Source organism: Oncorhynchus nerka, linkage group LG17, assembly GCF_034236695.1.
Source record: "Oncorhynchus nerka isolate Pitt River linkage group LG17, Oner_Uvic_2.0, whole genome shotgun sequence".
Lineage (NCBI taxonomy): Eukaryota > Metazoa > Chordata > Actinopteri > Salmoniformes > Salmonidae > Oncorhynchus > Oncorhynchus nerka.
The window spans coordinates 26,780,936-26,793,598 of NC_088412.1; the positions used below are offsets into that span (position 1 = coordinate 26,780,936).

The 12,663-nt window shown below is 43.6% G+C and overlaps 1 protein-coding gene across 3 annotated transcripts in view; it reads right to left on the reverse strand.

Moving 5' to 3' along the window:
• The window catches only part of LOC115144992 (leucine-rich repeat-containing protein 7-like), a 155,404-nt gene that overhangs the window by 15,325 nt on the left and 127,416 nt on the right, over nt 1-12,663 (reverse strand). For 2 of the 3 annotated variants that reach the window (XM_029686177.2, XM_065003091.1), the window contains exons 20-22: nt 10,480-12,268; nt 7,291-7,413; nt 6,136-6,255 (exon numbers count right to left, since the gene is read on the reverse strand). In XM_029686177.2, the coding sequence (XP_029542037.1) occupies nt 6,136-6,255; nt 7,291-7,413; nt 10,480-12,268 (2,032 nt within the window). The remainder of the gene's footprint in view (nt 1-6,135; nt 6,256-7,290; nt 7,414-10,479; nt 12,269-12,663) is intronic. The other variant, XM_065003090.1, reaches the window with a different exon arrangement.

The following is a 12,663-nucleotide window of genomic DNA, read 5'->3' on the forward strand; positions in this document are numbered from 1 at the left end:
CTGTCGATACCATATGTGAATTGATTGCCCCCCATCTATCTTCTGAGCTCGTGCTAATAGGTGACCTAAACTGGGACATGCTTAACACCCCGGCCATCCTACAATCTAAGCTTGATGCTCTCAATCTCACACAAATTATCAATGAACCCACCAGGTACAACCCCAAATCAGTAAACACGGGCACACTCATAGATGTCATCCTAACTAACTCACCCTCCTAATACACCTCTGCTGTTTTCAATCAAGATCTCAGCGATCACTGCCTCATTGCCCGCACCCGTAATGGGTCTGCGACCAAACGACCACCCCTCATCACTGTCAAACGCTCCCTGAAACACTTCTGCGAGCAGGCCTTTCTGTTCAACCTGGCCGGGGTATCCTGGAATGACATTGACCTCATCCCGTCAGTAGATGATGCCTGGCTATTCTTTCAAAGTGCCTTCCTCAACATCTTAAATAAGCATGCCACTCTCAAAAAATGTAAAACTAGGAATAGATCTAGTCCTTGGTTCACTCCAGACCTGTCTGCCCTTGACCAGCACAAAAACATCCTGTGGCGTTTTGCATTAGCATCGAATAGCCCCCGTGATATGCAACTTTTCAGGAAAGTTAGGAACAAATATACACAGGCAGTTAGAAAAGCTAAGGCAAGCTTTTTCAAACAGAAATTTGCATCCTGTAGTACTAACTCAAAATAGTTCTGGGACACTGTAAAGTCCATGGAGAATAAGAGCACCACATCCCAGCTGCCCACTGCTCTGAGGCTAGGAAACACTGTCACCCCCGATAAATCCACTATAATTGAGAATTTCAATAAGCATTTCTCTTCCGCTGGCCATGCTTTCCACATGGCTACCCCTACCCCGGTCAACTGCCCGGCATCCTCCACAGAACCCAAAGAAATAGCCGCCATTTTGGCGTCAACAGAAGCTACAAAAAACACTATACATATTCACTTACCTTTGAATAGCTTCATCAGAAGGCAGTTCCAGGAATCCCAGTTCGTCATCAAATGACTGATTTGTTCCATAAAGTTCCAAAAAAGACCATAATTTAGCCACTTGTTGTTAGCTTGTTCAGCCCAGCATTCAATCCTCAAAAAGCATGAGCAATTCCTCTAAACAAAAACTCAAACATTTCCGTTACAGGTCGTAGAAACAAGTCAAATGATGTATGCAATCCATATTTAGGATGTTTTAAACATTAACTAGTTGCTCCTACCCTCTACTTTTTTGAACATTTTGTTAAAAATCGCGCAACATTTCAGCGCCCTGCTACTCATGCCAGGAATATAGTACGTTCATATGGTTAGAATGTGTGTATAGGAAACCCTCGGACGTTTTTAAAACTGGTTAAATCACAACTGTGGCTATTACATAACGTGCGTTACATCGGAAAGCGCAGGAAAACCTGATCACAGAAAATGGAAATAAATATCCTTGCGCCACTTCCAGCAATTGTTAACAGTGAGCCGAATTAGATAAGACCGAGCATTCAACTCCCACAGCATCCCCATGTAGTCGAGTATCTTGTGAATTTAATCCTCTTTGATTCTTGGTTGAACCGAAAGAGGGGCACGACGTACCTCCGGTCTCCGCCCAGATCATTCCGGAAGAGCTCTCTCCTGAAATTTTTTCCAAGACGACAGCTAATGATATGTACATCGCCTACGGATGAATTTTATCGCTTATTAACGTTTACTAATACCTAAAGTAGCATTACAAACGTATTTCGAAGTGTTTTGTGAAAGTTTATCGTCTACTTTTTGAATTTTAAAAAATGACGTTACGTTGTGAAATCGCTGTTTTTCGTTTATCACACAGTCTACATATAACGATATCTTGGCTTTATATGGCCCGATTTAATCGAAATAAAGACCCAATAGTGTTTATGGGACATCTAGGAGTGCCAACAAAGAAGATGGTGAAAGGTAATGACTGTTTTCTATTTTATTGTGCGGTTTGTGTAATGCCGAAATGCTAATTATTTTGTTTACGTCCCCTGCTGTGCTTTTCTGTTGTAGTGTATTGGTGCATGCTATCAGATAATAGCTTCTCATGCTGTCGCCGAAAAGCATTTTAAAAATCTGACTTGTTGCCTGGATTCACAACGAGTGTAGCTTTAATTTGATACCCTGCATGTGTATTTTAATGAACTTTTGAGTTTTAACTAATACTATTAGCATTTAGCGTAGCACATTTGCATTTCCAGAGCTCTAGTTGGGACGCAAGCGTCCCAGGTAGAGGTAAGAGGTTAATCAGTAATAAGGTTCCAACCTGAGAATTTCATTGTCTGAAGAATAGCATAGGAACGCAAGAACACTCTCTCGTGACCGCGCGTAATGAGCCCAAGGCTTTCTGCCAGACCACTCACTCTGAGAGCTATTATGAGGCCCACCTTTATCGTAGAATCATACAACCAGAATCTAAAGACGGTGACATCTTGTGGAAGCCCTAGGAAGTCATCTCATCCATATCTAAGTTTGACATCCAATGGCACTGTTTTCTAAATTGAGTTCTCACTTCCTGTTTGGATTTCTTCTCAGGTTTTTGTCTGCCATATGAGTTATGTTATACTCACAGACATAATTCAAACTCTAAAACTTCAGAGTGTTTTCTATCCACCAGTAATAATAATATGCATATATTCCCATCTGGGAAAGAGTAGGAGGCCGTTTCATCCAAAAGTGAAAATACTGCCCCTAGCCTCAACAGGTTTTAAGCATCTCCAATCCAAAATGAAATCTAGAATCGTCTTCCTATATCGCAACAAAGCATCCTCCACTCATGCTGCCAAACATACCCTCGTAAAACTGACCAGCCTACCGATCCTCGACTTTGGTGATGTCATCTATAAAATAGCCTCAAACACTCTACTCAACAAACTGGATGCAGTCTATCACAGTGCCATCCGTTTTGTCATCAAAGCCCCATACACTACCCACCATTGCGACCTGTACGCTCTCGTTGGTTGGCCCTCGCGTCATACTCGTCGCCAAACCCACTGGCTACAGGTTATCTACAAGTCTCTGCTAGGTAAAGCCCCGCCTTATCTCAGCTCACTGGTCACCATAGCAGCACCCACTCGTGGCACCAGCTCCAGTAGGTATATTTCACCGGTCATCCCCAAAGCCAAAACTTCCTTTGGCCGCCTTTCCTTCCAGTTCTCTGCTTCCAATGACTGGAACGAATTGCAAAAATCACTGAAGCTGAAGACTTATATCTCCCTCTCTAACTTTAAGCATCAGCTGTCAGAGCAGCTTACCGGTCACTGTATATGTACACAGCCAATCTGTAAATAGCACACCCAACTACCTCATCCCATTATTTATCTTTTTGCTCCCCAGTATCTCTACTTGCACATCATCATCTGCACATACATCACTCCAGTGTTAATGCTAATTTGTAATTATTTCACCTCTATTGCCTATTTATTGCCTTACCTCCCTAATCTTCTACATTTGCACACACTGTACATTTTCAATGGTGTTATTGACTGTACATTTGTTTATGTGTAACTCTGTGTTGTTGTTTTTGTCGCACTGCTTTGCTTTATCTTGGCCAGGTCACAGTTGTAAATTAGAACTTGTTCTCAACTGTTTTAAACATGCTAGAATCACCTTTGGTAGCGATTACAGCTGTGAGTCTTTCTAGGTAAGTCTCTAAGAGCTTTGTACACCTGGATTGTACAATATTTGCCCATTATCAAATGCTTTATTCTTTCCTGCTCTTTCAAGTTTGTTGTTGATCATTGTTAGACAGCCATTTTCAAGTGTTGCCATAGATTTTCAAGCCGATGTAATTAACAACTGTAACTAGGCAACTCCGGAACATTCAATGATGTCTTGGTAAACAACTCCGGTGTATATTTGGCCTTGTGTTTTAGGTTATTGTCCTCCGGAAAAGTGAATTTATCTCCCAGTGTCTGTTGGAAAGCACACTGAACCAAGTTTTCCTCTCGGATTTAGCCTGTACTTAGCTCTATTTCATTAATTTTTATCCTAAAAAACTCCCTAGTCCTTGCCAATGACAAGCATACAGTACCTAAAACATAATGCAGCAACCACCGTGCTTCAAAATATGAGGAGTGGTAGTCAGTGATGTGTTGTGTTGGATTTTCCCCAAACATTACGCTTTGTTTTCAGGACTGTTTATTCTGTACAGGCTATTCACTCTGTCATTTATGTTAAGATTGTGGAGTAACTACAATGTTGTTGATCCATCCTCAGCTATCTCCTATCACAACTATTAAACATTGTAACTGTTTAAATCACCACCGGCCTCATTCCTGAGCTGTTTCCTTCCTCTCCGGCAACTGAGTTAGGAAGAGCGCATGTATCTTTGCAGTGACTGGGTGTATTGATTCACCATCCAAAGTGTAATTATAACTTCACCATGCTCAAAGGGATGTTCAATGTCAGCTGGTTTTATTTTTGCCCTACTACAAATGGGTACCCTTCTTTGCGAACCATTGGAAAACCTCCCTGGTCTTTGTGGTTAAATCTGTGCTTAAAATTCACTGCTCGACCAAGGCGACCTTACCAGTGATTGACTTGGACTGAAAAGGTGTCGTTACTCATGTTGGTTGCCAGTACAGTTTATATGTAGGTGAAGGAGCACCACAATACCTTTGAGCTAATATTTTATAGATAAAGTGGTAGAACATTTGAGGGGCCGGTAATTCAGCTCCGGTGAGCTCATGCCCAAGTCAAGCACTGGACCATACAGACAATTCTGTGTGGGGTACAGAAATGGGGTCCTCATTTAAACACTATTACTACACACCGAGTGAGTCCATGCAGTCTACTATGTGACTTGTTAAGCACATTTTTACTCCTGAACTTATTTAGGCCATAACAAAAGGTTGAATACTTATTGACTCAAGACATTTCAGCCTTTTTTTAAAAAAATGTATAAACATTTCCAAAAACCCAATTCCACTTTGACATAATAGGGTATTGTCTGTAGATCAGTGATACAAAATCTTAAATGCAGGCTGTAACAACAAAATGTGGAAAAAGTCAAGGGGTGTAAATACTTTCTGAAGGCACTGTAGGTGCTTGTAATGTCACCCTTGTTTAAAAAACAATGAATGTGTGGGGGGGATTGGGATTTGACATTAAATGTACCGATATGTCATAAATATACACTGAACAAAAATCCCAGACATTTTCCATCTGCACAAAAAGCTTATTTTAATAAGATTTTGTGCACAGATTTGTTTATATCCATGTTAGTGAGCATTTCTCCTTCGCCAAGACAATCCATCCACCTGACAGGTGTGGCATATCAAGAATCAGATGAAACAGCATGATCATTACACAGGTGCACCTTGTGCTGGGGACAACACAAGGCCACAGATGTCTTAAGTTTTGATGGTGCATGCAATTGGCATGCTGACTGCAGGAATGTACACGAGAGCTGTTGCCAGAGAATTTAATGTTCATTTATCTACCATAAGCTGCATCCAATGTCGTTTTATAGAATTTGTCAGTACGTCCAAACGGCCTCATATAACTGTGTAACCATCCAGCTTCTTCACCTGTGTGATCGTCTGAGGCGGGGTGGGGGTGCTGATGAGTATTTATGTCTGTAAAAAAGCCCTATTGTGGGGAAAAACTCAGTCTGATTGGTTGGGCCTGGCAAGTGGGTGGGTCTGCCATGGCTGCACCCCAGCCCAGTCATGTGAAACCCATAGATCATTATTGACTCATTTCCATACACCCATATATGGGTGTAAATTGTAAATAAGAATGTGTTCTTAACTGACTTGTCTAGTTAAATAAAGGTTAAACACAACACTCCCCTATGGGACTCCCAATCACGGCCGGTTGTGATACAGCCTGGATTCGAACCAGGGTGTCTGTAGTGATGCCTCTAGCACTGAGATTCAGTGCCTTAGACCGCTGCGCCACTCGGGAGCCCAAAACTTGGGAGCCCAAAACTTCAAATCTTTGGTTGCATGTTGCGTTTATATTTTTGTTCAATATATGAATGAGCTACCAGCCCAATGTTTCATTCAGCAAGCTGGGTGATAATGAGTACTATGTTATCAGCATAGTTCAGATGCAAACTAACAATGACATTTGAACACTCAGGCCTCCCACCCAGTCCTTTGCCAGTGTAAAGCACCAACCTTTTTCATGATGTTTTCTGGGGGCACGTCTCTCCTGCCCAGTGAGTAGGGGGCCCACTGAGTAGTGGGAGAGACCACCTCCTGGCCGTTGTCCAATATATTGCTCTGTTGAGAGGGGGTCTGGAGAGAGAACAGGGTAAAGGAACACAGTTCAGAGTATCATCACTGCTATGGGGGTAACCTGTATATGCTTCCAACATGACTACAGTTTTTGCAGAGATAAAGGTGAATCAACTTGCTGTATTGATTATAACGTTATAGTCATTGATAATAATAATACTTTCGGAGGAGTATTGCAGCTAGTAAGTCCTATACGTATGAATATATCAGTTGAGTTGTTTGCCTCCTGTCATTTTGTCCACTTGCAATACCTATTTGATAAGAATAGACTGTCTGACAGGTTTAGAGAGATTTTGGCAGGCAAAGTACAAGTTGACTTACATGCACTAAAATACCTATACGGGAAAGATAAGTAAGCGAGAAACTCTGATAAAATCTCTTTGTTTCATTACAATGTGCTTGTCTGTGACATTAAGTGCACAGTGTCTATAAACTAGGCCAAATTGCACTGAGGCTACTGAGTGACACAGGGTACAACAATAGCCTTACACAGTAATACTAACATAGAGGAGTACTGCTGTAACCCATAGAGCAGACACCGTAGCTGACACACATGCAACACACTGCTATTTCAGACAACAGATAAAAGACAGCGCTTGGCTTGAAGTTGAAATGGGAGGGATTCTTAATGCTTCTTTCACACCAACACAGCTGAAATGGTATAATACTCGGCTTCACTGTATGCATTTTATGCTGATACTGTGATACATGAGTCTCGGGTCTAGGCTCGTTTTTTAATGCTGGTATCATTTCTGGGCTCAAGTTTCATCCTTCAAGATTAGAATGTACAATAATTGGAATACAAAGTGGACTATATTAAAAAAAGATATACAGGCATAGCAGTTCAATATAATAACATTCTCCATTGTAAGGAAAATGCAGCTTTTGGTAATATTGTGATGCTTATGATGAAAGATATTTTTAAGCTTTTATCCTGACAAAATAGTAAATATGCAGTACACTCCCTGTGTCAAATGAATGTGAAAGGGTTGATCTGCACTGAGACTGTTTCTGTGTTTTCTGGTTCATACTCACATTGGGTAGAGGTAGCCACTGTGTTGTTTGGTTTTCATGCTTATTCATGTTATTGTAAAAGTTTGTCATGCCTCCAGAGCACAGCATGCCGAAGTTTACTGTGTTGTGCTTAAGGACAGCGCTCTGATTGGAGGGAAACAATCACTTGACATGAGTAAATGGGTGAGCCACTGGGTTAACGGGATTGCACCAAGACACATTGCGTAGCTGCAACAGATAAAGTGAGCTTGACAAACAGAACAACAACAGAACAGAGTTACTACAGTAGGCTACCAGCGCAAACACATTAAAACACACTCATGGATACAGTACTACTACGTATTTCATAAAAGCAACAGTATGTACTTTTCTTTAAGGGATGTTTAGCACTGAAGTACTTGCCTATATTATCAAGGACCTGTTTCCCGGACGCAGATTAAGCCTAGTTCTGGAGTGCTTTCTAGTTCAGAACTAGGTTTAATCAGTGTTAACTAGGTTTAATCAGTGTCACCATCATAATTCAGAGTCCACAGATGCAGATAGTCCGGCGTACAATTGCGACACAGCTACATGGCTCTGAGTCTACCGTCCGCAGCCCAAACGCGCACCTGCCCAAAATTCCCAACCAACGCGGTTCCACGAACGCATCCTCCATTTCAATGAGGATTTGAAAGTATGAAAGCCATTGTTCCAATATTATAGAACACTGCTGTGCGTACGCGTACACATTTTGGTCTTTGACAGACCCTTTAGGGCAGGGATCATCAGCTAGATTTTTTTCTTGAGTAGATGGTCAGAGGGCCGGAACATAATTACAAATCATTTGATGAAGGGCAGGAGACATGTAAGAGAGGGATTTTTAAGCCTGGAGACAAATTAGACATGGATTGTGTATGTGTGCCATTCAGAGGGTAAATGGGCAAGACAAAAGACTTAAGTGATTTTGAACTGGGTATGGTAGTAGTTGCCAAGCGCACCAGTTTATGTCAAGAACTGCAACGCTGCTGGGCGGTGGTGTTGCAACTCAATATAAGGAAGGTATTCCTAATGTTTGGTATACTCTGTGTATATCTCTCTATTATGCGTAGGAATACTTTCGAACAGATATCCAACATTAAAATCACTTGGAGCTGATTTGCTGGTGTTTTTACAGTCTTTCATGTCCAACAATAAAACACTAGAAAATAAGTTTGTTTTTTGTTTGTTTGATGCTCAGAAAACTTTTTGGGCAAAATAAAATCCCCCGCGGGCCACCAGTTGGGGGACCCCGCTTGAGGAAAACTGACCCAAACAGTAGTAGTACAGACAGATATACTTGTCTTGTTAAAGTATGATTTCATACTAACAGTAATAGAAAGAAAATAAAAGTTCAGAGAAAGGAGGTAAAGTGTTTGTGTAATTTATACATACAGTGCCTTGCGAAAGTATTCGGCCCCCTTGAACTTTGCGACCTTTTGCCACATTTCAGGCTTCAAACATAAAGATATAAAACTGTATTTTTTTGTGAAGAATCAACAACAAGTGGGACACAATCATGAAGTGGAACGACATTTATTGGATATTTCAAACTTTTTTAACAAATCAAAAACTGAAAAATTAGGCGTGCAAAATTATTCAGCCCCTTTACTTTCAGTGCAGCAAACTCTCTCCAGAAGTTCAGTGAGGATCTCTGAATGATCCAATGTTGACCTAAATGACTAATGATGATAAATACAATCCACCTGTGTGTAATCAAGTCTCCGTATAAATGCACCTGCACTGTGATAGTCTCAGAGGTCCGTTAAAAGCGCAGAGAGCATCATGAAGAACAAGGAACACACCAGGCAGGTCCGAGATACTGTTGTGAAGAAGTTTAAAGCCGGATTTGGATACAAAAAGATTTCCCAAGCTTTAAACATCCCAAGGAGTATCAGACCACTGCAAATCTACCAAGACCTGGCCGTCCCTCTAAACTTTCAGCTCATACAAGGAGAAGACTGATCAGAGATGCAGCCAAGAGGCCCATGATCACTCTGGATGAACTGCAGAGATCTACAGCTGAGGTGGGAGACTCTGTCCATAGGACAACAATCAGTCGTATATTGCACAAATCTGGCCTTTATGGAAGTGGCAAGAAGAAAGCCATTTGTTAAAGATATCCATAAAAAGTGTTGTTTAAAGTTTGCCACAAGCCACCTGGGAGACACACCAAACATGTGGAAGAAGGTGCTCTGGTCAGATGAAACCAAAATTGAACTTTTTGGCAACAATGCAAAACGTTATGTTTGGCGTAAAAGCATCACCCTGAACACACCATCCCCACTGTCAAACATGGTGGTGGCAGCATCATGGTTTGGGCCTGCTTTTCTTCAGCAGGGACAGGGAAGATGGTTAAAATTGATGGGAAGATGGATGGATCCAATTACAGGACCATTCTGGAAGAAAACCTGATGGAGTCTGCAAAAGACCTGAGACTGGGACGGAGATTTGTCTTCCAACAAGACAATGATCCAAAACATAAAGCAAAATCTACAATGGAATGGTTCAAAAATAAACATATCCAGGTGTTAGAATGGCCAAGTCAAAGTCCAGACCTGAATCCAATCGAGAATCTGTGGAAAGAACTGAAAACTGCTGTTCACAAATGCTCTCCATCCAACCTCACTGAGCTCGAGCTGTTTTGCAAGGAGGAATGGGAAAAAAATTCAGTCTCTCAATGTGCAAAACTGATAGAGACATACCCCAAGCGACTTACAGCTGTAATCGCAGCAAAAGGTGGCGCTACAAAGTATTAACTTAAGGGGGCTGAATAATTTTGCACGCCCAATTTTTCAGTTTTTGATTTGTTAAAAAAGTTTGAAATATCCAATAAATGTCGTTCCACTTCATGATTGTGTCCCACTTGATTCTTGATTCTTGTTGATTCTTCACAAAAAAATACAGTTTTATATCTTTATGTTTGAAGCCTGAAATGTGGCAAAAGGTCGCAAAGTTCAAGGGGGCCGAATACTTTCGCAAGGCACTGTATAGTGAAACACAAAATGAGACTGGTGCCACAACTGGAGAACATAACTAAGCAGTGGACTGAACACATGTCAATACTGGCGGTCATGCAGTCAGGTGGCGTGTGTGTCAAGACAACAGAAGGCCACATGTAGATGGTGTGCAATCGTGTAATAAACTGGAGGCAACGGTGTATTCCCAAAGTGAAAAAGAAGTTGTCAGACTTACCCGGTCTAATCGTTTGGCCTCTATATGTCTAAGCAGCTGTTGCCTCCAGTCTACTGGCATCTTAGAGGACATATCGTCAGACTTATGCTGCAGCTGCATGGTGCGCATTTTCATCTCATCAGGGCTCTGTATATTCTCAGTGCAAGTGCTCAGATTATAATCTGGGGGCATCTTCTCCAACAAGGCAGCCATGGTGGGTCTGGCAGACACAGGCCTGGCCTGGGACGCCCCGAACGTTTCCGTGCTGTAACTCCTGGCCGACAGAGGGCGCCGCTGTGTCAGGCTCTTAGTGGGGTAGCCCATGATGGGCTTCTTAGGCTCCTGGTAGGAGGAGTAGTCTTCCTCGTACCTGCCGTTCCTCTTGTTGTACTGTTGGTCCTGCTGGGCCATGCTGGCCAGACTGTTCTGGTGCTCCAACATGCCTTTGAAATGCAGCCGGCCATAGTGGTCCGACTTCTGCTGCATCTCCTGGGCCTCCTGAACCCTGCGGAACAGGGCCAGCTCTGTGGAGCTGACCAGAGAGTCGGCCCGCCTCAGGAACCCAGGCCGGGAGCGCTGACTGGGGATGGGGAAAGGTTGCTGCTGCTGCTGGGGCGGCTGGTTCTCCTCGTTGACTGAGGGCTGAGAGTAGGAGAACATCTGGTCCATGGGAGGGTAACCCCGGTAGCCCCTGGGGCTCACCAGCTCCTTGGGCAGGGTCTTCCCCGGATGGTTGACGTACTCAGGGGTGTTGGGGAAGGGTGGAGGAGCCCTCCTCTCCTGCTGCTGATTCCTCAAATCCATAGCCCCCTGAGGGTTGAAGCTCTGGTCGAAGTGGTAGACCTTCTTGGGGATGGAAGGCTTCTGCTGCTGGCTATTAGTTCCGTAGGCATCATCATCGTCCAGCATGGGGGCAGACTGGCTCCGGGACATGCTCTGCTCCATGGGGCCCGGCATGTCTGGACGGTCAACACTCCCCTGATTCTCTATGCTGGAGCTGTAGGTGTCCACGGGAATACTGTACACATTGTAGGAGCCCATGTCTATCTCATCAATGCTCTGGGACTTCTTGAACTTAGCCTTCACCTCCTTCATCATGGGAGAGAGGCGCTCAGAGCTCTTGCTCATCACCATGGCTCCAGAGCTTGGTCTAGTGGGCTTGGATTGGACATGTTGGTACATGTTGGCCTGCTGGCTGCTGCGCCCCTGCCCAGAGTTCCTGGAGTCTAGGTAACCCCACGTTCCTGTGGAGGGGAACGTGCCCGGCAGCTCTCCATGATGCATCTCCTGCTCAAAGTCGTTGCGGTCAGGATTGGGGCTGTTGCCTGGGGAGCTCAGCTTGGAGGGGAAAGCTGTGCGGTCCTCGAAGGGACTGGGCGTCCTCGTCCAGTTCTGCCACGGGTTGAGAGGGGGAGGCTGAGATGCTTCAGTTTCGGGTGTGTTGCGGACATTATGGAATTGGTGGGAGGGGTGTTGGTGAGGGGCATCCTGCAGCTCCAAGGGGATGCCTACGATGCGCTCCTGCCTCATGAGGGGCCGGCGGCCCCCATGGGAGGTGGAGGCGCTGCAGGACTTGGAGCCCAGCATGGGGTTACCACTGCTGCTACCACTGGGAGTCTCCAGAGGAGCCTCTTCAGACACGAAGCCTGTGTTGTCATAGTGGGAGGAGTCGTTCCACTGGTCAAAGGTGTCGCTGAGGGGGCGCCGCTCGCTGCGCTGCTGCAGTGTGCTGGAGGGAAGGGTCTCTCTGGGGTCTCTCTGACTCAGTAGGGGCTTGGTCTCGATCGGCTTGGGGAACTGCTGGGCCAGCCTGCAGAAAGAGAGTGGGCACAGGTATCATAGCATATCATTTCATCAAGGTTTTACTTACAATACAGAATAGAGGGTAACATTCATAATGGACCTGAAAATATGCTTTGAAATACAGGTTTACATTTATTTCCAACTTGGAGTTTTGATAGGTCAAATCAAAGGCTGCATTAAAATAGAAAGGTACTGTGTATTTTAAAGTAATGTTTGCCTGAAGCTATACTGCTGGCATTTCAAAGGGAATCCAATTGCTTTTTTACCAATATATCATAAAAGGAAAATATGTGCAGATTTGAGCTGGACTGTTTTCCATAGAGGTCTGAAAGTATCAGTAGGAATATCAAACAAGTCAACTATAATTGTATCCACAGATGAAAAAAGTATTTTTCAGTGAGA